This window comes from Mytilus trossulus, unplaced genomic scaffold (assembly GCF_036588685.1).
Source record: "Mytilus trossulus isolate FHL-02 unplaced genomic scaffold, PNRI_Mtr1.1.1.hap1 h1tg000396l__unscaffolded, whole genome shotgun sequence".
NCBI classification, from domain to species: Eukaryota; Metazoa; Mollusca; class Bivalvia; order Mytilida; family Mytilidae; genus Mytilus; species Mytilus trossulus.
The window spans coordinates 566770-593840 of record NW_026963346.1 but is presented as its reverse complement, the minus strand read 5'-3'; the positions used below and the strand labels follow the sequence as shown (position 1 = coordinate 593840).

At 32.2% G+C, this 27071-nt stretch overlaps 2 protein-coding genes and 1 long non-coding RNA gene across 11 annotated transcripts in view; 1 reads left to right on the top strand and 2 right to left on the bottom strand.

The window, feature by feature from the left end:
* LOC134702093 (WD repeat-containing protein 48-like) overlaps positions 1-11018 on the top strand; it is a 42781-nt gene extending 31763 nt beyond the window's left edge. For all 9 annotated transcript variants that reach the window (XM_063563179.1, XM_063563178.1, XM_063563182.1 and 6 more), the window contains 4 exons: positions 635-840; positions 1319-1395; positions 2071-2263; positions 9315-11018. In XM_063563179.1, coding sequence (XP_063419249.1) covers positions 635-840; positions 1319-1395; positions 2071-2263; positions 9315-9413 — 575 coding nt within the window. In that variant the 3' untranslated portion in view covers positions 9414-11018. The remainder of the gene's footprint in view (positions 1-634; positions 841-1318; positions 1396-2070; positions 2264-9314) is intronic.
* Positions 11019-12930: 1912 nt separating this feature from the next.
* Positions 12931-13892, bottom strand: LOC134702085 (uncharacterized). The gene is made up of 2 exons (XR_010104315.1): positions 13492-13892; positions 12931-13017 (listed from the first exon to the last, which is right to left on the bottom strand). It is a non-coding gene; the product is annotated as an uncharacterized LOC134702085 (long non-coding RNA).
* A 1026-nt stretch (positions 13893-14918) lies between these two features.
* The window catches only part of LOC134702083 (intermembrane lipid transfer protein VPS13B-like), a 100685-nt gene continuing 88532 nt past the window's right edge, over positions 14919-27071 (bottom strand). Inside the window, exons 48-55 of the mRNA XM_063563173.1 lie at positions 25638-26927; positions 24248-24424; positions 23464-23634; positions 22817-22990; positions 22006-22111; positions 18368-18617; positions 17959-17979; positions 14919-15592 (exon numbers count right to left, since the gene is read on the bottom strand). Coding sequence (XP_063419243.1) covers positions 15281-15592; positions 17959-17979; positions 18368-18617; positions 22006-22111; positions 22817-22990; positions 23464-23634; positions 24248-24424; positions 25638-26927 — 2501 coding nt within the window. The 3' untranslated portion in view covers positions 14919-15280. The remainder of the gene's footprint in view (positions 15593-17958; positions 17980-18367; positions 18618-22005; positions 22112-22816; positions 22991-23463; positions 23635-24247; positions 24425-25637; positions 26928-27071) is intronic.

Genomic DNA, 27071 nt, shown 5'->3' with positions numbered 1-27071 from the left:
AAGGTAAGGTAACACTGGTCTTAAACACCTTTTTAAGTAAGGTCACACTTTACAATAAAATTGAAGGTCCTTTATAGGTTACATAAAACACATATTTGTAGGTCTGGCCACACTCTAAATCTGAAGATTGCTTCAATTTGTCAGTGAGAAGTAAAATTAAATATTGTATTGGTTGTAGTTGATTTAACAACATTCTAAGTGCAAAAATTCCAGTTCTTTCAAATTTGCATTTAACTATGTGTATTTTCATATTTTTATTATGTAAATGAAAATATAGCAGGCAGTTATAAGTTAATATGTGTTTCTTTTACATCTATTATTCCTATGTATAATATTATTTAAGGAATGACTGTAATATTTTTTCTGTCTATGAAGAAATAACATAAAAAATGTGGTGCACACTGAATAACGTGCGTAGTGTGCACCAATTTTTTTATGTTATTTTGAATAGACAGATAAAATATTACAGCCATTTCTTATAATTTAATTCTAAACTCCATTTTAAACCGTAGAAAACCATGAAAAAACGTTGATGACATCATGGTCACATGACTAAATTATGTCAATGGGCTGATAACAAAATAACGTCAGCCAATCAGAAGACGTGTTACATCCAAAATTAAATTATTTACAGATAATATAAATGGTATGATGACAGACAGTGGTGCCGGTGACGCCTGTCAACCTTACTTCTGTGTTCCTGGTCATACACCTGTGATATTCTGTGAGGTTGGAGGCCGAGCTCTATTCAGACTACTAGCCAGAGATGCTGGTGGTGATACAGAACAAATGTTACTGAATGAGACAGTACCTTCCTGGGTGGTGGATGTTGTCGTTCATGTATGTCAACATCATTATTATTTATTGTTAGAAAAATGCCAGTGGTCTTTCTAAAAATGTGTATTGTATACAGTGATAGAAGCATATTCAAAACGATTTTTTTTGGTACAGAATATTATGCATTGAAATGATTTATTTAAAATTTTCTCATTTTGTATTTGACAGAAAAAGATACTTTTATTATGATTTCAAAAGTTTATTTGATCTTAAAGTCACAAATTCCCTTGAAAATATTCAATAAACAAAACAAGGCGAAGACTGCTTTGAAATTTAAATCTTTGTTAATACGATGCTTTATTTCACTATGTAAGTAGAAAATATATTAAACATTGATCTGAATTATGTTGTTCCCTGTATTAGAAATGTCATTCCAAATAGTCAGCAAAAAAATTTGTAAACAAAAATATAAATTTGTTAATCAGAGTTTAATAATTTACAATGAAGCTTGGTAAGAAAAGTTACTTTTGTATTTTTACAGAGAAATACACCAAAATCCAATAAGATACCATTCTTCTTACAACCTCATCCATGTACTGGTATTAAAACAATCAAAAAGTAAGTGTTATATATTCAAATGGGGACCATTATATCTGTTTACATATATCTTAGATTTCATCTGTGTTCTGGTATTAAAACAATCAAAAAGTAAGTGTTATATATTCAAATGGGAACCATTATATCTGTTTACATATATCTTAGATTTCATCTGTGTTCTGGTATTAAAACAATCAAAAAGTAAGTGTATATATTCAAATGGTAACCATTATATCTGTTTACATATATCTTAGATTTCATCTGTGTTCTGGTATTAAAACAATCAAAAAGTAAGTGTTGAACATCTTCACTGTGGACCATTATCAACCTCATTCATTATATCTATAAACATATATCTTACAAGTTCATAAAAATATTAAAAAATATAAAAGAAGTTTTTTTTATTGTCTCTGCAGAACCACAGTCTGTATACAGACATCTTTACAACCTCATCATATTTATTTTCTCATTGAAGATAATTTATTCATGAACAGAAATGAAAATAAATCAGATTAGAGCTGTTAACATTGTCACCTGCAAATCAGCATTATCTCAGTACTAAGATAAAAAAAAGGGTTAAAAACTCTATTCATTGTTGCATCATTATATGCAGCTGTCCACAGGTACTACAGCAATTTGTCATTATATTCTATTGACCTCTACATTATGTTTGTCATCAGTCTAATCTTCTTTTAGAGACAGATTGTCAGCTAGTGATATGATACAGGTCAGAAAGGTCATAGAGCATGTGTACGAGAAAGTTCTTGGTCAGGGGTCAGAAACTGGGTCACAGTCAGGAGGGAATGGTGGAGGAGAAAAAACAGAGAAAGAAAAATCATCCGATTCTGCAATGACAGAAGAGAAAGTAGAATTATTGTGCAATGAACAGGTATGGCATTAGAAATTAATGATGTTATATTTCATTGATTGTAACTTCATCAACATCCAGTAAGCAAGCAACAATTCTTTAAATTAAATGTTAAATTTTTAAATATATTAAAATCAACAAATTAGCATGTTTTAACTCTTAATTCCAGAATATTCTTAACATTTTGTTGTTCCTAACAGAAGTTCATACTTTTGGTAATAATTAATTTATTCAGATTTTATGAAGAAACAAATTCTTTCTAATGTCTTCCATTAAAAAACATTAGTCAAAGGGAAATAACTCTTGAATTTATTTAAACCAATCATGGATCAAAAGAATTGATGAATACATCAGATTTATTTACACTTACTGGAATAGCAAAATTTTGCAAAAGTGTTAAAAAACCTTTTAATACATGTGCTTAATCATGTTACTATAATTTTTACTTCCTGTCAAATATCTGTATTAATTATCTATAATACTAAAATTACGAGGTCCAATTTGTCAGCCGTCATCACGTGAAAACGACGAATCAAAGAATTCAACTTTATATACAACTTATATAGTACAAAGGTGTAGATTAAAAATTACACCACTCCAGGCCCTTTTGTTTTCCACGTAATTAATATTGCCAATAATTAAGAAGTTCCGGGTCGAGACCGATACCGATACCAATAGTATAATCACCTGTTACTTATTACCTTATCTGTACGTTCCGCATCTGACAGGGGCACCACCAAACAGTGTATGCAGGATTAATATGCTATATACACGGGTCATAATCACAGGGGTTGACACTACTAAATTGTCAAATTGTTACCTATTGTAGTATGTATTTTAATCAGTAAGACTTTCTAAGACAACAAATTTGGACTAAAAATAAGGCGTATAGGTACAGTCTTCAATTTGTTTGTGGGCATACATGACATAAAACAGCGAATCAAAAAATTCAACTTTATTCATAACTAATATATTACAATGCTGTTGATTAAAAAATACTCCATTCCAGGACCTTTTGTTTTCCAAATAATTAATATTACATGTACCAATAATTGATAAGTTCCAGTCCAACGGGTTCAAACAGAAAGATTTGAAAGCAGAGAAAACTGTGTATCTTATAATCAACATGACTTTATCAGATGACAAGACTAATACTAAAATAAGGCTTGCGCATAGTTATATACTTTTAATTCGTTCACAGATCCGCGATCTCACGGGTGTGTTCTAGTATATACTATCATTGCACCTTTGTTAACCATGTTGTTTTAATGTAAATATGTTCACACTTTTATTGTTTGTTAAAAAATGTTATACTAACATACCCCATGTGGGGGCTTTAGTGAAATAAAATGTCTTATGTCTTCTCAATGTGAAAAAAACAAAAAAAACTAATTAGAAAGGAGTACCGTCTTTTGGTATGTATAGCGCGCATTGATGTATTGTGCGCACCCCCTTTCTGGTCCAAGAAACGAGAGAAAAAAAGTTTCTTGTTCGTATAATACTCCTAGACATTTTCGGAAAAGTTACAGCTCCAAAATCGGCAAACCGGAAGTTTTCGGTAAACAGGAAGTTTTTTAAATGGACACCAATGTCGGAGAATTCCGTACGGAATACTTAATTTATATGAAATTAAAAGTATTCTAACAAATGAATAAGAATTTTATTAGATTGAGATAAATATTTTAATCTAAATTTAATAAATGGTTTGAGTATCAAGGACAAGATTAAATGTCCAAATTATTGTTCTGATTCAAACAATTTAATAATTACGAATCAGTCTAATAATTATAATAATATTAATGTCATTAGTACTGTAATAAATTGTTAAAATCTCATTGTTTTCATTTTTTGTTTGATGATGCTAGCTGTTAATCCGGATTATCACACCTCAATCAACAGGTCTAATCGATGTCAAAACAATTCAGTGACAGGTTGACCTTGTTCCTAATTAAATTCGTTCAGGTGACAATTATGGGATTATCATGTTTTCAATCATTATTTCTTGAACAGTTTTTAAACAATTGTTTAAAAGTATAAAAGTTACAAAGTAAAAACGTATTTATGAAAATAAACTTCTCATAGAGTAAATCATCACTTTACAATACTTTGTATTAAGTCACATGACTGACCCACATGACTTGCAATCACCTGATCAATACATTAGAAAAAATGGCGGTTTATATTTTCAAAACGAGCGTGGTTTATTCAATTTGCATACACTTTTCTTCAACTCCCTATGATGAACACATACAAAAACAGTAAGTTATGACAACAAGGAACACAGAGGCTAATTTAATCGACAGCAAAAGCTTTATTGTGTCTTTATTAAGACTTGGCAAATTTCCGGATTGCGAAACAGATGGACAAATTTACACAATAAACGTATCAACAAAGATATAGAATGTATTTTATTTGAATAAAACATGACAAATCAAGAACAATACGATACATATTACAATTATAACATGTAAAACATAAAAACAATCTAGGTTTTAGCAAAAATATTCCGTACTCTTCACTTCACTTGGAAATTTCTTTGTCGGAGTTTGGACCTGAAAAAAAGACTAAGAAATTGTTTGTAGTCGTGTATAACACGCACCCCTCTTACAAGAAACATGACCTAGGGTATAAATGTGCGCGTTATACATACCAAAAGACGGTATAAACAGTAAAGCCATATAGTCCGGCGGCTACAAGCATATTTCAGACGAATTGTGCACATCCTGTTACAAGCATGAAATTTGGCATAGACCTTCCTAAACTATTACTCTTTTATTTCAGATAGGGAGGCATTTGAAAAAAATGTCTCACTTCCGGTAAAATCCAAAATGGGGGACGTCATACTTAAATCAGCCAAATATCGAAGGCTAGCGTGTAAAAATGTGTTATTATCATGCTACTATCATATTATTTGGTACAGATCTTTGTTTTTTACTACTTTTGGATAAATCAAATAGATAAGATGTCTTTAGACATCCCACTTCCGGTAAAAATCAAACATGGCGGACATTGTACTCAGTAAATAAGGTTATTTTTTAGGGAGGGTAATTGAAATGTGTTTTAACGTACTGCTACTATCATTAAATTGTGAAGGATTCTTCCTTTGGTGCTTCTGATGGATACAATGTATAAGACGTATGTCTTAAAAACCCTTACTTCTTTAAATATCCAAAATGGTGGACATAGAAATATAATTTTTTTATTCAAATTTTCAACTTTTTTCAAAATGTAAAGAAAATGATTTGATTTTGTGCTGGTCATTAAACTTTTGGCTTAAAGTTATCCCCAAAACCACTTATTCTAGCATGTTGTAAATGTTTAGATATAAAGTTGACATTTCCGGTAAAAATATGACGTAAATTTCAAAGGTGAGTCCTCAATCTATTTCTTCGATGTAGAGTTTTGGATAGATTGATTAAAACAAAATAAAATCACCATAATACTAAAAAGTATTTAAAGTTAGTACTATTTGGCCAAGAATACATTTTTATTCACAGTCACCATGACATGCGCACATCGCAGTGCACGGGATACCCGATTTTCAACATTAAAAATAACCGCGGTATCCTTTCTTACATCCACAATCTACAAGATTCTGTCAAAATGATGAGGTCTCAAAAAGAGTTTTTAAAAAGCTACCCTCTTTTCCTCGCCTTGAGTGGGTAGCATAAGAGCCAATCCCAAGCTCGTCTCCCTAAACACCTACCTAAGTATATTGCATGATTTACATGCTGGAAAAGACATGACCAAATTGAGGGATAGCATCAAAAAGCCTTTCCTTTTGCGCAAATAGTTATTTTCTTGCTTCGTTAAGAATGTTATACCCATCTGTTAAGTTTGTGCGATCTTACAGTAAAACCCCGGTGATTTAGTCTGATTAATCATCATTCTTTTTGTTAAAGTCACATCTTCATATGCAATCAATGTTTCCCACATAGTCTTTTTTCCCTTTCAAGCAAAGAGAGAACCATATCACAACAGGTAAAGGCATGGATAACAATAAGTGGGTCAGATCACTCAGATCACTCATTGCCTAGTGCATTTGAAAGGCCATTGATAGATATTAATCCAAAGTCTTTTGCCCTCTCAAACACAATCCATAGTTCGTCTACCCCTATGTGACAGAATAGCGAAACAGTAGTGACAGCATTATCATTAACGACTGTTCAAATCATGACTTGTTTAAGTTCGTGTTTGACTGCATCAGACACATGCACCATGATTTTAGTGTCTGCCTCTAAATGTGAACTTGGTGCTGAACTTAAAATACATATGGAAATAGAATATCCTGACCATCTGTTGCTATAACTACCATACGCATCCAAGACTTCATCCACTGGTATTTCAGTTTCAAGGTATTTTATTAAGGTAAGGACATAATACTCAATCAGCATACTCATTAGGCCGCAATTCACAATCGGAGAGCTGATTTCCAACATTTACAAAGACTGTGGTATTGTTTCTCACATCGTTAAATTCCAAAAACACATATTTTCTTGCCTTGTTAACCAAATCTGTTTCTTTTTTTCGATCTTTTAACAAAACCACGTATCGATTTCAATGACATTAAACTTATCAAATCCATATTGTGATGGTGGCTGGTCAATCATCATTCTAAATGCTATAGTCACATTTTCAAACTCCATTTATGTCACCAACGCAGTTCCTTTTCCAACAAACGTGTTATCTTTTAATGCCTAGTGCATTTGAAAGGTCATTGATTGATATAAATCTTATACTTTTTCCCTTCCAAATGCAAACCAAATTTTGTCTGCCCCTATGTCACGGAATAGCGAATCAGCAATGACATCAGTATTTGTTTGAGTCATGACTCGTTTAAGTCTGTGTTTCACCGCATCAGACACATTGATCTTGATTCTAGTGTCAGCCTCTTTGTGTAAACATGGTGCTAAACTTGAAACATCATCAAGTGTTGGATAACACTGAACATCCTGAGCATTTGTTGCTTCAACTACCTTGCACTCAAAATTGTATTGAGCAAGCTGCTGTGAATGAAAACTTAAACGTTCTTTCTTACTGTCGTCATCTCTCAGAAAACTTTGCCAATTTTGAGGATGTTTTTAATCCTGGATTCGTCTGTGTATTCCCTTTCCCCTAAATGTTGCTCTTGCTTCTTTTAGCAGCTTTCAAACTATCAGTATTGCCTATGTTCATATCCGACACTACATCCACTGTTGTTACTGTTTAAAAGTGTTTCCGAACGAGTATGATGATTGGGTATTATGTCCTTACCTTAATAAAATACATAGAAACTGTAACAAGAGTGGATGAAGTCTTTGATTAGTATGGTAGTTTTAGCAAAAAATGCTCAAGATATTCTATTTTATCCACCACCTGATGTATTTTAAGTGTAGCACCATGTTCACATAAAGAGACTGACACTTAAATCGTGGTGCATGTGTCTGATGCAGTGAAACACGAACTTAAACGAGTCATGATTAACAGTCACTGATGATGCTGTCAATACTATTTCGCTATTCCGTGACATAGAGGCAGACAAACTTTAGATTGTGTATGGGGAGGCAAAAATCTTTGGATTAATATCTATCAATGGCCTTTCAAATGCACTAGGCAATGAGTGATCACACACACTTATTTCTGACTCATACCTTTACCGGTTGTGATACGGTTCTCTCTTTGCTTTAAAAGGAAAAAAACGACTGTATTGGAGACAATGATGTTATTTGAAGATGTGACTTTAACATAAAGAATGACGATTGATCAGCCTTAATCACCGGGGTTTTACTGTAAGATCGCACAAACTTATCAGATGGAGCTAACATGATTAACGAAGCAAGAAAGTCAATTTTTGCACAAAATGGAAAGCTCATTATAAATGAGGCTATTCCCACGACTTGGCCTAGTCTTTTCAAGCATGTAAAACGTGCAATATACTAATGCAATTGTTTAGTGAGACGAGCTTGGGATTGACTCTTATGCTACCTAGTCTAGTCATTAATGGATTGCGAAGGGACAAAGAGGGTCCATTTAAAAAAAAACTCTTTCTGAGACCTCGTCATTTTTTCAGAAGCTTGTACATTGTGGATGTAAAGTAGGATGCCGCGGTTATTTTTAATGTGGAAAACCGGGTGTTCCGTGCACTGCGATGTGTGCATGTGGTGGTGACTGTGTGAATAAACATGTATTGTTGGCCAAATAGAACTAACTTAAAATATTTGTTAATACTATAGTGATTTTGTTTTGTTTTAATCAATCTATCCAAAACTCTACATCGAAGAAATAGATTGAAGACTCATCTTTGAAATTTACGTCATATTTTTACCGGAAGTGTCAACTTTATATCTAAACATTTACAACATGCTAGAATAAGTGGTTTTGAGGATAACTTAAAGCCAAAAGTTTAATGCAAAATCAAATCATTTTTTTTACATTTTGAAAAAAGTTGAAATTTGAATAAAAAAATTATATTTCTATGTCCCCAATTTTGGCTATTACTGGAAGTAAGGGTTTTTAAGACATATGTCTTATACATTCTAGCCATCAGAAGCACCAAAAAAAGGTTTCTACACAATGTAATGATAGTAGCAATAGGTTAAAACACATTTCAATTACCCTCCCTAAAAAATAAGCTTATTTAAGTACAATGTCCGCCATGTTGGATTTTTACCGGAAGTGGGGTTTCTGAAGACATCTTATCTATTTGATGTATCCAAAAGTAGTAAAAACAAAGGTCTGTGTCAAAAATGATGATAGAAGCATGATAATAACAGATTTTTACACGCTAGCCTTCGATATTGGGCTGATTTAAGTATGACGTCCGCCATTTTGGATTTTACCGGAAGTGAGACATTTTTTTTAAATGCCTCCCTATCTGAAATAAAAGAGTAATAGTTGAGGAAGGTCTATGCCAAATTTCATGCTTGTAACAGGATGTGCACAATTTTTCACAAAGCCGCCGGACTAATACAGATTTTTAATAACAAATGATTTATGTATCCAACTTGAATATTTATTTGTTAAGTCTTTGTTCTATGAGTTCCCTTTGTAAGAAAAACTTGAGTTCCACTTTCTCATACCTTTTAATTTTCAGGTCTTGGATGCCAACATGGACTTAAGGACAGTAAAACATTTTATCTGGAAACAGAGTGGAGATCTAACATTACATTATAGACCAATAACTAATAAATGAACACTAAACACTAAATATATAGTAAAATGAATTTAGTCAGAAATTCACTAAATTGGAGATCTCATCAGTGTTACAAATATACATTAAAGACCTTTGTAATATTTAGTCGGAAATTCACTAAATGGGAGATCTTATCAGAGCCATATATATATACCTGAAACCTTAGTGATATTCACAGAGGGTGAAGTTGGAGAACTGATATTGTTAAACCTTTAGAACTGATGTAGAAATCTCATTCTGAAGATCTTTAGGGTATTCACTGAGGTTAAAGTTGGAGGACTGATATTATTGTGATGTAGAAATCTCATACAGAAGATCTTTGAAGAAATGTTTGTGCAATAGAACTATTGTCAGACCAGGGAGTTATGTGGATGTAAGACATGGTAGATTGACAGCAGATACATTGTATATTTACTATAAGTCTGATATTGAAAGTTGTTAAATGTATGTAACTTTTTATTATATTTGAAGTATATAGTTAGAAGTGAGCAATGCACCAGAATGTTTAAGTTGACAGTATAGCTTTGGAGAAAGTTCATCGGAATAGATACTGAGGAACCCTTAATGTATCTTAGTGAAAATTACTACAAGAAATCTTATTATTTGTTACATCTATCTATTAACCCAATGGAGTTGTAGGCTCTTATTTAATCCTCCCGTATAATTATCTCTTTTAAATCTGAGGATGGCAGTTAAAAAAGATTCATGCTGCTTGTCATTTTTGAAGATGTCTATAAATCTATATAATATATGCACTTTATTCTGATAAACTGCTATAGGTACAAAGGTACATAGAAGAATATAGACAATAATATAAATCTGGACATTTCACAGTTTTAGTATTTTTGAAGCATAGTTTTTCTTTATTATTTTTGTCTTATCTAATAAAATCGATTTTTGTTTTTTGGGAAACAATTTTAACCTGTTAGAATGGATTTCTGTTTTATATATTAATGACTGTGTCTGGTCAGGATCAGATTAAATTGTTTTATCAAACTATCCCCTATCAGAAAAACATCATAATAATGAAGTCTGTATGCTTCATGAACTTCTCCCTCGTTTGTCAAAACTGTTTTGTATTGAATGAAATGTTACATTTTATGTTAGTCTTTTCGGTCAAGATAGTGTAGTGTCATTAATTTAAAGAGAGTCATTATAATCAGATTCTGGTACTATAAAGTGGGAAATAGTTGTGATGGGTTTATTTTTTTCCTATTTTTTCAATGAAGATAAAATCTTGGAAAAAAAGAATTGAAATATTTTATTTGGAAACATTTTCGTGTGGATTAACAAGAATTTAATTATAAATTAACTAGAGAGATCATAGATATCTTGATCAATTCATTTAGTAAAAAGTTCTGTAAAACAGAAGATCTTATTGTATGAATGGCTTTGTTATATTCACTGAGGTTCAAGTTTGAGAACTGAGGTTGCAATCAAGATTATGCCATGAAAATATCCCCTCCCTTTACGTTGATTGTTTAAGAAGATCAGAAGATAAGACAATAAAATACCTTGAAAACTCAGTAAAATTTATCCATTTTAAAGTTTAATTAATGATATAATTTACACAGACTGAAGGCATTAATAATTTGTTGTTTATATTTGTTTTATTTTGTTATAAATAAATTATTTATTTTAATTACATTGAGTTTAGTTATAGATAATTTCTTATGTTTATGTCTTATAGACATGAATAATTCTAGTATTGCTAGAACATATTTGTGTGCAAGGACAGTAAAATATAATACTGATTACCTTGTCATTTATTTTTGTTGATATAAAGAAGATGTAATAGAGTGTGGTATGATGTATTTTATCCTGGTAATATAAAAAAGAAGATGTGGTATTATTGCCAATGAGACAACTGTCCACAAAAGACCAAAATGACACAGACATTAACAACTATAGGTCACCGTACGGCCTTCTGCAATGAGCAAAGCCCATACTGCATAGTCGGCTATAAAAGGCCCAGATAAGACAATGTAAAACAATTCAAACGAGAAAACTAACAGCCTTATTAATGTAAAAATATGAACGAAAAACAAATATGTAACACATAAACAAATGACAACCACTGAATTACAGGCTCCTGGTAAGTTGTGTCACAAATTGGCACTAATTATGTTTCTGTCATTCTGATTAAAATCCTACTGCACTTCTCTTCCAGGGTAAAGTGAGTATTCTCACACATGGTGCTAGAGTTCTCAAAACAGATTTATGATATTTAAATAAAAAGATGAGGTATGATTACGAATGAGACAACTCGCCACGAGAGACCAAATAACGTACATAGAAGTTCACAGGTATAGATAGGTTACCATACAACCTTTAACAATGAGCAAAACACCAATCACACATATTACAGTTAACTTTAAAAACACTTTCTTCAGATTTTTTATGCCCACCTACAATAGTAGCGGGCCATTATGTTTTCTGGTCTGTGGCTCTGTTTGTTCGTTGTCCTGCTTCAGATTAAAGTTTTTGGTCAAGATTGTTTTTGATGAAGATAAATTCCAATCGACTTCAAATATTGAACACATGTTCCCTATGATATGATCTTTCTAATTTGAATGCCAAATTACAGTTTTTACCCCATTTTCACGGTCTTCTGAACATAGAAAATGATAGTGCGAGCACGGCATCCATGTACTTGGGACACATTCTTGTTTTATAATATTTATAGATTATTTTTTTATCTTCCTTTATATGCCTTAGTAGAGGGGGGGGGGGCATAAAGATTTCCACTTGTCTTTGTCTTGTCTACATCATTCTGTCAGTAGGTCTCGTAATTAGTTTCTATTCTCAACTTTAGTTTGCCTCTTCCTAACGATTTTAAACTTATACACAATGTTTATTACTACAAATTAAGTATGAATATGAGTGGTGTCTCTAATACCTTCAAGGTTAAGCCCCTTTATAAATATTTTTCATTTCTGTTCTCTTTACTTAAGTTTGCCTCAACTCAATGTTAAGAATATTTTACATAAAGCTTATTACCACAAAATGCAGTTGAAGTTTCAAATTTGGTGGTCCCTTTAACCTTTTTAGAGATATGCCACTGTACTAGTAGAAAAATTGCTGAATATTTTGTTTCCTTTCTCCCACTTAAGTTTGACTCAACAAAACGTTATAACTCTTATACACAATACTTATTATCAGAAAACATAGATCAAGATTGAACTTTGGTGGTGTAACTTATACCATTCTAGAGTTATTCCCCTGTAAAAAGAATTTGGGTGGCATCACGTTTACTGTTCTTGAAATATGTCTATATATTGTTATATGCAAATCATCATCAAATGCAAATAGAATCATCTGTATCATATGGACTCATTAACGATTTATTGTTTACTTCTCGTCGTATTATAGTGTCCTGTTGTTACATTTTATTAGTGTCATCTTGGTACATTATATTAGTGTAATGTTTTCCAAATTGTGTCATATATTCTTTTTATTAGATTGCTGTTTATTATTACAGTACATTCCTTCTTTTCCATACAAATAACAGCAGAACGAGTGTTTAAATAATTTATTTCTCCTCTTCATAACAGCAGAATATCTTCCCTCATAATAATTATAATAAATAACATAAAAATCATACCTTTAGGTGTCAGACCACCAATTACTCCCTCCAATTTAGAACGTATGTAAAAGTAGTCCTACTTTGACACAAAATAGTGCTTTTCATGTCATTGTTTACTTAAACTAACCAACAAATTTGCAGAAATGAAACTTTTGGTGAAAGGGAAATATATTTAGACCATTTTGAGCCAAAATTTACTTGACTATGAGTTTGCATTAAAAATTCACGATAAATGCACTACATATAGTACACTAATTTAAGATTTCCAGAAAACCGGGAGTTATTTTGGTAGTACCTGTCTTTTCAAGTTCAGAAATTTGTTACAAGACTTTCAACATTAGTTGAAAATTGGCATGTAGAAAGGTGATACATGTACAATTCAGGATATACCTGGTTTCCTTGAAATTAAACTTAAGGTAAAATATTTAGAAAGCTGTGAAAATTGCAAAATATGGTTGAACAGATAGGGATTTTTAATTGGTGGTCTGACACCTTTACATTAAATGTAGGTTTATCTCAATTTAATAGAATCAAACAAGGGAGATAATACACAAGAAGTCAAGGGAGACAACACACAAGTAATTAAGAATGAAGTTTTGTTTGTTGTCTTTGTATGACCAGCATACTTTAACATAAGTTTAGTTACACTAAACTGTCCCATAGGCCTAGGACACTGGTTTAACATCACAACATAAGAATAAGAAGCACTCAATCCCCATCATTTTCTTATAAACTTTTTTCTGATCACTAAATTAATTAAGATAGACCAGAGTGTAGCCATGGTACCAAGTTAACCATTACTATCTTAACTTATTATTTACAAATATATAACTTCATTTTATATAATCAACATGTACAGCTTGTTATTAATAAATTTTAAAAGGAAACAAACAAAATCAATTAGTTGAAAAAAAAGATAAACAATGTGATCCCTCCCAAAAAAAACCCAACAAACAAAAAAACAACAAAAACCCAACTTTATACTACAAAAGAAACAAAAGATTAAGCAGTATGCACCCTCCAAATATAATTAACCAGGTGATCTGCAGGGCGCAGCTTTATATGACACCAGTGGTTGAACCCTGAACAGTTGGGGCAAATTTGGTCACAATATTCAAACTTGATACTGTCTGAATTTGGATTGTGATCAAATATTTGAAATATAGGTTTTTGTCACAAAATTAAAGATCTAACAAATCTATTACACAATATTGTGCTATTATCTTCTTGAAACTTTTCAAAATTCAAAATTTTAAAAATTTTGAAAAAAAAGGAATACCTTTAAAAAAAAGGGAAATAAAACTTTTTGAAACCACTCTTGAAGCAATAACCCTTAAACTCAATCCCATGCTTTCTTTGTAGTATTGAACCTTGTAGATTAATTTCAGAGAGATCCATACACTTAAACACAAGTTATTGTCATGATTGTTTGGAAACCAGAAACATGCTTCTTTTTGGCCCTTTTTTTACCCTTAATTCCTACATATTTAGGGATAGTAACCCAAAACTTAATCCAAGTCTCCTCTTTGTTATATAATACATTGTGGTACAATTTCAGAGAGATCTTTACAATAACAAACAAGTTATTGTCTGGAAACTAGAAAAATGCTTGTTTTAATTCCTAAACTTTGGCCCCATAACCCCTAAAATGAATCCAAACCTTCTACTTTTTAAACATTGCGGTATAATTTCAGAGCAATTAATTTTTATTTCCTGAAATCATCCCCAAAATCAATCTCAACCATTCATTTGTGGTATTGAACCTTCTGAAAAAATTTCATAAAAATCTATTCACTTAAACTAAAGTTATTATTATCCGGAAACCAATGTGTCTTAAATTTTTTGAGGTCTAGGGTTGGACTCTCAAAACATTAAATACTGCCGAGTTTAGGTGTACCCTGACATAATCTACTGTTAGAAACCAACAATGAATGTTCCTTCTAAAGAATCAACTCATCAAAATCACATTAACATAAAATATACAATCACTGCATAGAAAGCAAAAACATATAGCAACATTATTAAATAAATAAACATAATTAATAAACAAATACAAACATACAAACATTATCTTAACAGTTATATTCTGATATAAATTTTTGTCTCCCCCATTCTTGCCATGTGGTGCTTAAAAAACATCTGCACAAAACTTTGAAAATTAATGGAATATTTAATATGAACAAAACAGAGCCCATCAATTGATCAGCTTATAAAATCACAATGCATCTCTTATGTATAAAAAAAAATTGTACATATAAGTTTGTCTTTTAACATTTTTACTTTACAAAATGAACCCTTTCCCGGATAATTTCAGTTTAGTAGCATTGAAAATTGCAATAAACACATCTTTAGAGTATGGGTCTACAAGGAAATGATATTCTGGAGCCAAGCTAGGTCTACATGTATTAGACAATGATGGTGATATTGGTCGACTGTCTTCTCCGGATTCTACAGATTCTGATGGGGACACTTGTGGAAAATCTGATATTTCATTGGCTGGATTGAGATTTAATTTGAGAGAAATATCTGGTCTGACAAATTCTGATGTTCCGTCAATAAAGGCAGCTACTCGATCTTTGTTTTCTTTTTCAGTCTGAAAAGATTAAAATAATAATTAAGATGGCATACATTACGCAAGTACATAGATGATCAAATTGAGAATGGAAATGGGGAATGTGTCAAAGAGACAACAACCCGACCATATAAAAAACCACAGCAGAAGGTCACCAACAGGTCTTCAATGTAGCGAGAAATTCCTGCACCCGGAGGCGTCCTTCAGCTGGCCCCTAAACAAATATATACTAGTTCAGACATGTTTCTGACTATTCATCAACCAAAAGGCTAGAATCATATTACTGTATTTTTATGAAAATAAAATGTATACACCAAAATGGTCTTAATCGCGCTCATTCTTATCATATACTTTTATCTTTCATATGAGTGTAAGTTGACCCTGTATAAACTTTAAACATGTCTAAACTGGCCTAAAATGTAAACCCCTTTTTAAAACTGAATTCTGAATAAAGAAAAAAAAACCTGTGTAAACTGGCCTACATAAAGTATTATCTGTCCTCAAGTTAATTGCTGTTTAATAAATAAATCACTCTTTAATATCTGAACCCTGAACTAATTATATTTATAGGTCTATTCAAATCAGCTGACTGGCTCAAATAACTGAAATATTACTTTTACTAAAAATCAACATCTATGAAATTAATCAAAAAGTGAAAACAATAAAACATGATATGTGATTTTGGAAGATCAACACAGTATGCTACATGTAAGACAGATGTGTATTAACAAACAAGAGGCTCATCGGAGTCTGAATCGCTCAACTGTCTTTACTTTTATTGCTATCACTTATGTTTTCTTATTTGTAAATCATGATTAGCAGCATTTGTAGATCTTGTATTTATATTCATTTATAAATGTTGACAGTTTTTAATGTTTATGTGATATCAGTCAAAAATTGTCTTATAAGAGGGTGGTAAATTTTTTTTTTGTGCAACGTTTTTTGCCATTTTTATTTCACGTGCAGCCGTGAAAAAGGTTCGTTATTCACCATGTCTCCTGAAATCGTTAAAAAGATCAACTTGCAAGAAATTTTTAATTGTTCGTTCATCATGAAATGGCAATTTTATTTCGCGTTCTTCCATGCAGATACCCCCCCCCCTTTTGCGCTCCTTTTAAAAGGGAAATTACTCCAATGGTAATTTGACATTTTTGTAGATCTTGTAGAGCTGATCATTTTTATTGATCAAAACACAATACATTAGTAAAAAAAAAAATTGTCATTTAAGGGCAATAACTCCTGGCATATTTAACTACAAGTTGAACAACAGACCCCTGTATTGCTTATCATTTAAACTGTTAACTTTATCTCTTTATCTTATACAGTTTTCTTGATAAAAGTCATGAAAATGAGTAAAACTTGTTATTTAAGGACAGTTCCTATTTGAGCCATCTATAATTAATGCTTTAGGTCATTGGCTTTCATGTACAATGTAGATATTGTATTGCTTATCATTAGTTTGGCTAATATCTATATTTTATAGTGTCGGAGATATTAGTTAAAACAAGAAAATTAGTCAAAAATCATCATGTAAGGACAATGACTATTTATAAGGAATCATTAAATGGTTTCAGTCATATTTGCATTTTTAAAAGATATATTTCGAGATAATAGGCAAAAAATTAAAATGAAAATTAGCAAACAGATTGGTGAATAACTCCTATAACTTTGGTGATACATGTAATAGCAAGTTCTTTGATATTGAAATTTTGATATTTTTATGATGCTGAAAATGATGCCAAGTGAGTCAGATAAAAAGGTGTGATGAAGTCCACGTGATAATGACACCAAGAGATTATGAAATCCCAACGCTTTCTGTAGAACAGATCTATATTTTCATCTTATGGAAAACATAGGTTATTTGAAGAAAAGTACAGAATTTTGGATTGTAATCATTTAATAAATAAGTAATGAGTCAACAGCTGAATTATAAAATAAAATAGAAATACTGTGGATTCATTAATATTCATTGGATACCAATTTTCGTGGATTTCGTGGGTCCAGGAGAACCACGAATTCAAATGTTCAACGAAAAACCAATTTTCTAAAGTAATGAGTGTAGACTTTGCCAAAACCACGAAATTAAATATCCACGAATATGTCAATTTTCTTCAAACCACGAAAATTGGTTCCCACGAAAATAAATGAATCCACAGTGAGTATATGTATTCTTTGAGTAACATGACTTCTAAGCAACATCTAAGAATGTAGTGCACTTCATAGTTGTTTCAAACTTGATAATATAGTACTCATCTTTGTGAATTTATATAAAAGCATTTTGCATAAATATATATAATAAAATTATTTTTTCCTGGTTCTACAGAAAGCTTAATTTGAAGCATTTTGCCACAGATTAGATAAACATCTATAACTAGTGTTCTTCCTACCTTTACACGGCCTACAGACACCTGTTTAAACATTTATATTGTTATTTAAAACATTTAGCAAAATAATAACTTATAGACACCTAATGATATAAAAATTTATATTGTTATAAAACATTTAGCTCAAGAAATAACTTACAAAGATATACACACACAAAAAAATATAACCTGAACAGATGTCAAACATGATCATACCAAAAAACATGAATCAGAATGCACAAAATTAAAATGAGGCAAGGTATCAAATGTCCTGGTTGCAATATTTGTGACTAATCCATGTAGAATGTTTATAATGTATTTGCAATAAGAAACCATATAATCAGGGTAAAGGGTTAATGTGATAAATATTCATAATGCCAGTCTGTATCTTCAAGGTCAAAAGATAGTTGACCTCTACATTAACCATACCAACCTGAGGCACGTCTTGATGGAAGGAATCTCTCCACACAAATGTTATCAGTTGAGGATTATCTGGCTCAACTTTAACCTCCAGTTCTACCAATGAGAATGCTTGTTGCTGACTGTCATCATCTATACTGATCATAATCATCAGTTCATTAGTCAATAGAAGTTCAACCTTGACCTCTGTATCCATGACATCCAGATAATTAGCCAATAAAGAAGACTGTAGTTGACACTTAGGAAGGCACTGTAGTAATTTCCTAAAACACAAACATTCTAGGTCAGTACTTAACATACTATATTTCTGGCAAGGTTTTATAAAATATTGAACCACACATATAAAGTTTTTATCTTATGATAGTTATAACTTACTGTGAAAGTACTTTTATTCGTAAGGTACCAATTTTCGTGGTTTTCATGGATGACTTTATCTATGAATTTAAGTGTCCAACAAAATAAAACAACCATTTTCTAAATCAAGACATGGAAAAATCTCCATTGGTAGGTTTGATTACTGATATGATCTAGAGAATATATTGAATAATGCCAAATCTGAGAATACTTTAATAGCAGGCACAGAAGAACTACACCCACATGCAGAATTATTTATAGTATCACTAATCACCATATTTGAATATATAAAATAAGACAACGCGTGACCGAACGACGCATGGATTAAAACAATTTAATTCATTGCAACCAATGTAATAAATCCATTTATTCTTTAATAACCTCAACTGTAAAACTTTTGATCTTTTAATTCTCATAAAAAATATTTTTGATTGATGAAATTCAAATTTCTGTTATTGATATGCTTGTATGATAAAGTGTAATTTTATATCCTCATAGTTCTCGTACATATATGGAAAATAATAGTTTCATGATGGGCTTTATTTTGATAAGAACAATTTGTCTATTTAAGATACGTTCATAGCATTTGTTTATGTTACTGTTTTCTTTAGGTGACATGTTTATGGCCTAATTAACACCTTCAATGGTCTGTAATTTGTTGATCACTTTATCATGTGTTAAGTAGTGTTATCAATATGTTATAAATTTACACAATTTACATAGGACAATGTTTAGTTTGAAATTTCCTTCAATCCAGACTATTTGTAACCTTCGTTTCTAAAGGCTTTAATTTTTCAATTTAGAAATACTAAAATCCACCAATTTAAAAACCCACAAACATGTAAATATTGCTCAAACCACGAAAATTGATACCCACGAATTAAAGTACTTTCACAGTATATATCTTCAAGATTCAAGATTCTTTATTTCTTAAACACCATAAAGATACAATGGTACAAAGAAGTTCATCAAAAGTCATATAACATAACACAAACACACATGACAAGATGAGATGAAAATATCAAATAATACATGATAAACAGTATAGTAAAGAAGAGTGGTGATTAACCAGGAAGACTCACTTGAAAAGTTATAACCCTGATAAATTTGCACAGCTTTTTCAACTTATTTTTAATTTTTAACTGAAATAGTTTTTCAAATTTTAGTATGTTACATCTGTGCAAGAAAAAAGTATCCAAATATTGTGCTCGAAAATTTGCCAAAGAACTACACTGCAAAGTGTAATGAAATTCATCACCAATCTCGTTACAATGACATAAGTTACAATATCTAAGGTTTCGCTCAATCTTATTCCATCTACCAGTTTCGATGGGTAACTTATGGTTACCCGTACGAAATCTACAATATGTTATTCTATCTTTATCATTTAAAATATTCAGATATTCCTCAAATTCAAAATTTTGTTTATATACAATTTGTAGGCCAAACCTTTTGGCGAACAGTCAATATCAGCTCTCCATTTCTGTTGAAACTGATCAAATAACTTTTGTTTTAAACTAATACCCAACCACTTAGAATTAAAATTTCCTTGTGACAACCATATATTGCTGTATCCACATTTATCTAATATATCTTTAATGCATTTCAACCAATCTGACCTAAATTGGTTGTCCGAATTTTTCAAGAACACATATTTGTATAGTATTTTAGCAATCCTGTTATCATCCCCATTAACCATTTTTGACCAAAAATTAACCATACGCAGCTGTATATATAAAGACATGGGATAAATACCAAGTTCACCATAAATCATAAAATTGGGTGTCGACTTCTTAAGGTTTAATAATAATTTACAAAATTTTAGGTGCACTTTTTCTATAATATCAGTATTACTGAAACCCCAAATCTCACACCCATACAGGAGAATTGGCTTCACAATTTTATCAAAAAGATCATATTGTGATTTCACTGACAAGTTGTGCAACCTCCCCTTTTTCAATACTTCATACATTGCTTTATTTGCTTTTCTAACTAAAATCTTCTTAGCACTCATAAAGCTACCTGTTCTTGAAAAATTTAACCCAAGATATGTCAATTCATTGACTATCTCCAATGCATTTCCGTCATATATAAAGTTAATATTTTGGGGTAATCTACCACCAGAAAAAATTATAATCTTAGTTTTACTTGTGTTAACTTTTAATTTCCAGGTACTACAATATTCAAAGAACATATCTAATTGCAACTGTAGATCGGATGCATTATCCGAAAATAACACTGTATCATCTGCGTATAATAACACAAACAGTTTTAAGTAGATATCAAACTCATTCTCTATTTCATCAGTAATGCAATTTAAACCACATACATTTTTTTCTTCAATAAACTGTTGAAGGTCGTTCAAATACAATGAAAATAAAAAAGGAGACATATTTTCACCCTGTCTTACACCGATATTGCATGAAAAGTATTCTGACATTTCACCATTATACATGATACGAGATTTAATACCAGTGTACATATTAAAAATTACATTATACATTTTACCGTTAATATCATTCACAAGTAATTTATGCCAAAGACCCTTTCTCCAGACTTCACAATAATCTCTCTCTCAGGCCTGGAGCTCATTTTTGAAATTTTTTCTAATTAGATGCTGTTGGCCTGTAGAGATATATCTAACAGGCCCGAAAGCAATTTGACAACCCTAACATGGTTGATGGGCCTGTGATAAAGTGACTGCATCTTTATTCTATCATGTAGGTATTTATTTTTCCTTTATTTTATCACAGTTATAAAAGTGGATCTTCACTATAGATCTGAACCATGTATCTAGATTGATAATCACGTTAATCATGTGTAATCCTGAGCTAATGTAAACATAAGCTGTCATGTGTAATCCTGCCACATTCTGTTATGAATATGTGTCTGTCTCAATTCAGGCCCTGGTTATCCAGTCGTTGCTGTTAGTTGCTGTTATTTGTTTTTTCATTTTAATGTTTTGACATCAAACAGGCTGTAATATACATACGAATCATAGCAAGGTTTTATTTGATTTAGACATTATACCTGACATATTTAAGTCGACTGTTGCACATGTCACTAATAACCAAGTTGTCAGAAGGATAGCAGGGTTTTATATGATTTAGACATTATACCTGACATATTTTAGTCGACTGTTGCACATGTCACTAATAACCAAGTTGTCAGAAGGATAGCAGGGTTTTATATGATTTAGACATTATACCTGACATATTTTAGTCGACTGTTGCACATGTCACTAATAACCAAGTTGTCAGAAGGATAGCAGGGTTTTATATGATTTAGACATTATACCTGACATATTTTAGTCGACTGTTGCACATGTCACTAATAACCAAGTTGTCAGAAGGATAGCAGGGTTTTATGATGTTCCCAGATAATCCAGTACCATACAATAATCCTGTAAAAGCAAGATTACATGTAGATAAAATACATGACAAGATCTGAAATTTATAAAAATTGAAAGGGAGCTTACATCAATAGGTATAAACAATTCACCAAAGTTTCATGGACATTGGTGAAAGCCTTTTTGAGTTATGGTCCGAAGTGTTGAAAATCCTTTTTTATGAATAAAGCCCCATAAATCCAAAACTTCAAATCTGAAATTAAAAAAAAAACGAAAGGGAGCATACGTCAATAGATATAAACAATTCACTTAAGTTTCATGGAAATTGGTGAAAGTGTTTTTGAGTTATTGTCCGAAGTGTGGACGACGGGTGTATTATAAACACTAAATATTTTGGCCCCAATTAAACATTACCAAAGGTATCAAATATTTTAGGAAAATCCAGAAAGAAGTAATGTCAGTGGTTGTTTTTAAATAGAGAGAAAGATACCAGATGGACGAACATGTCCGATATCATCTGTGAAATGGTTATTCCATAACGGTCAATCAACTTGTGACGGCGTCCGAAAAATAATATATTCTTAATGCAGGCGCTGCTGGGATGTTGTTACATAGAAATGGAAAGCTCACAATTAGGAAGCTGAAAGCATCTTTTGTGTAGTAAAGTTTTGTTTTCAATAGATCCTGAAGAATGTGAACTTCCCCCATCTGTTTAATTTGAATAACACTTCTTCTGTGAAAGTTGACCTTTAACCTTACCTTGACCTGTCTGTGAAAAGAATTCTGCAGCTCCACCAATAGGCTTGGTAAACACTCCCACAAGTCCTTTTCCAACCCCGGACACTAATTCTGTGGCAGCTGACCTTTGACCTTCACTCTCACTTCGTGACATCAGATTTTGTAATGGCTGATCAGCTAGACCTGCAACAGCACCTGTCATAAAAAAGAAGACCATTGGTCAGAATGTAAAATGGTGTAAAAACATTATTCACTCAAGTTATTAGTCTTTATTAAAAGGAGACATAGAAGTAGTTTCAGAAAAATGCTTTGTACTTATGAGCTCCAATTCAGCAGAACATGACAACATTTTATCAGTCACTAGACCAGAAACCAAAAAAAGTAAAACTGTGAGCTACTGCTCATTGATGATGCCCCTCACGAAATATTTAGGTAAACAGAAAGATTTTGACTGATGAATCTGAAAACCCATCACACAGTATAACTGACTCATATAAACCCTGAAACCAAATTTCAGAAATCCTTGTATTGTATAGTTCCTGAGAAAATTGTGACAAGAATATTCTTTGGATTGACAGAATGACAGATGGATAGATGGACAGACAGAGGTAAAAACTTTTTTAAAGCAGGGGTATAATAAATAAGTTGATGTTTTAGTAAATACCTACCTAAAAGACTCATTCCAAATCCTGTTAGACCATTTTTAAGTCCACTAGTCAACCCCTCTGGATGTTGTCTCCTTCTCTCTTCCTGTCTTTCTCTATGTGTGTCGTCCATTGATAGTCGTTCCATGTTACGGGAAACACTTGAGGCAAAGTTTGTAACAGAGGTCAACATTCCTGAAAAATAAATTAATAGAGATCAACATTCCTGAAAAAATGATTTAATAGAGGTCAACATTCCTGAAAAATGATTTAATAGAGGTCAACATTCCTGAAAAATAATTTAATAGAGGTCAACATTTCTGAAAAATAATGGAGCAGACAAATATTCCTGGGTGCCATCTCTGTGGGCCCCACCGTGGATAATGTGGGGTAAGAAAAATTGTATCTTTACCTTAGAACATGAAGTTGTCAACTGACACCAAAGTTTTTAACCTTGGAGATAGGACGTTGTACATACATAATTATCTAATTATACATGTCAAGTATATGCTTTGTTTGATATCAGAAAGGTTCTCAAGATCTAGAGCAGACAAGATCTTTACCATTGGACAATGGGTTGTCCACAGAAACCAAAGTTTTTTTAACCTTGACCTAGCTTTGACCTAGAAAGTTGTACAAACAGTATGACACACCCTCTGGTGTTGTTTAATATACATATCAAGTATTAAGTATGAAATTATAAGGGTTCTCTAAATATAGAGCAGACACAATTCGTTAAGGACAGACAGACTGATCATTATAGGGGACCCTCCATTCGGTGGGGCTCTAATTAATTAATACTGATTACCTGAAGAAATATTCCTGACAAAGGACGACATCCCTGATGATACCCCAGATACAAATGCTCCTGGTCCTTGTGTGAGGCCACCATAGGGTAATCGTACTAAGTCTGCTACACCAGAGCCTATAGATCTGACTAAACCTGTTGGGTTTCCCAATATCTCCAAAGATCCGACCACAATACCTGTCAAAATAATAAGTCAAATTAGTCACCTTCAACTATCATACCATCTATAATATAAAAATTCTAAAGATCCAACTACAATTGGTACCCAGGAAAATAAATGTTATTGTTAAATCTTGGATTTTGTCCAGTTAGACTTCATATATATTTGAATTTCATTCTCAATACATGCCATCTCAATATACAGTCACAATGTAACAAATACACAAACGCTGTTTTTACCTGTTAAACAGATTTGGAAAAGATATGTAGAGTTTATAAATATCATTGTTGTTGTGTACTAAATGTTTAGTGGGAAAGTAAGAAGATCTGGTTTTATAACTAGTCTAAGAAAAATATAAACTGCCATAGTGAACAGTAACAGTATCTTCAGTGGAGAATACAGGCTTTTTCCCCTGGGGAAGAATCCCAATTTGAAAAAAAAATGGCTGCAAATTATTCCCCAAAAGACCACTTTTTTCCCAAACAGTGCAGTTTCAGTAGTAATTGTACATGAATACAAACTGAAAACATTCATTTGTACATTTGTCATGCCTAAAGTGACTTTATGTTCAGATTTGAGTGTCTATTTATGTATCATTACTGACAAAAAGGTGTCTTATTTCAAAGCAGGATTTGACTCTTGAAAGGAGGGGGGGGGGGCTGTAAATTGAAGTTTCAGTCAAATTCATTGTTTATTCTAAATTTCCCAATTTGATGAAAATTACTAATATTTTCCCAATAAAAAAGGGTAGAGGTAGTTTTGAAAACAGCCAACAATATCACTGATCTTTTAGGAGGATCTGCTAACTATTCAGAATCACCTGAGATCACCCCCTGATCACCCAAGATCACCCCCAGGTCACCTGTGATCACCCCCTGATCAACTGAGATCACCCCCTGATCATCTGTGATCACCTGAGATCACCCCCTGATCACCCCTAGGTGTATGTTTTGAAGTTGCTAAGTCTTTCATTTCCTTGGTACTGGTTGTGTTTTGTGTACTGTTGTTATTATTTTAGGTGTTTTGTGTACTGTTGTTCTTCTTTTAGGTGTTTTGTGTACTGTTGTTCTTCTTTTAGGTGTTTTGCATTTTTTTGTCGGGAAATGTTGAGTTTGTTGTCAACTTATGAGTTTGACTCTCTCTTTAATATCTTTTACTTCTCTTTTAATAACATTACTTAAGAGTAAATATACTAAAACTTGGATTGTCAAATCATATTAGCATATTTACCTGCTCTAAACAAGGCTCCTGAAGCATAATGCATGGCTAGTACTCGAGTCAGCTGGTGGGCTGTAGAGTTCACATTCTTTTTCTCAAACTTCCCAAACGACAGCGGAGTCTTGTCAGACGCTATAAATACCTTCAATGAGGCATGGACACTTATCAATAAAGAACAGGGATGTATCACTAAATGCTCTATTCTGATTGGTGAACTTAGACCATGTGACATCACTTTTAAAGCTTGCGGTAGTCTGGTTATTTCTTTTAGACCTTTCTTGTTGTCTTGAAGAGAAGTTGGTAGAAGTTTTTCGACTTCCTCTAACATTCGATACACAAATCTATCATCTACATTGCCTATGACTGGTTCCATAGCAATCTCAACACTTTTAACTAATGAGTGACTCAAACAATCAGTTTCCATGACAACTTGAATGTGAGCAAAACTTCTGGATTTTATCACAGCTAACTTTTCTGAAAGGTTCATGGAGTGGAATTCTACAAGGAAATCCTTGTCTTTAGATTTAAGTTCCTGACGTGCAAATATTACAGGGAAGTCATAAAGCCCTTTGGTAGTATACAACTGATTGTCTACTTGAAGGTTTTCTGCTGATATTGAATAGCAATCATGACTTGGACTATCATCATCAAATCCTTCAATCAATGGATAATGTGCTAAAAATAGATGGTCACATGACACACGGATTACCTCGGTGATTTCATTGTTTGAACTTGTTTCATCTTGTAGAATAAGACAAAAGTGATGAAAGTGTAAACTAATATACAGTTCTAAGTTTCTAGTGATTGAATTGGAATGTATGAACACATCTTGTTTAGGAACACTAACATCATATTCTCTGATGCTGAGATTGGTATCGTCTGATGAGGGATGACTTTCCATTGTTGTGACCTTGCCAATTTTATTCCTTATTTCCTTTGCGGAAACTTCAGCTTTGTTTGCTGCATTTATAACAACATGAGTCACCATGGAAACCTTAATGACCTTGATTTTCAAGTTCATATTGTTAGGGATTGAGATAAATCTCTCCATTTCTTCATTAACATCCAGAGGATCACTCCATGACACTCCAGAATCTTGGTCACTTGAGTGTTTACTCTCTGTATTTGATTCATCAGTTTCCAAAGCTTGCTGAACACCTACATGAATCTTTGGTAAACCTGAGTCGCCAATGGATAATAGGAATTGCCGGTTTGTAGAGGAAGGTGTATAAAACACATGTTGATTTGGAGGAATTGTGGGTAAAATATCTGTCAGTTCAGCTTCCTCTTGTGTTGTGTACCCTGTAAATATTGTTTTGTGAATGAAAGTTCCACATTTGTATACTGTAAGTTTCTAATATTTATTAATATTATTTCTAATGTACATGTACATATTGTTAAGAAAATATATTTACATAGGTATTGAATGCTTCTGTTTGAAAATTT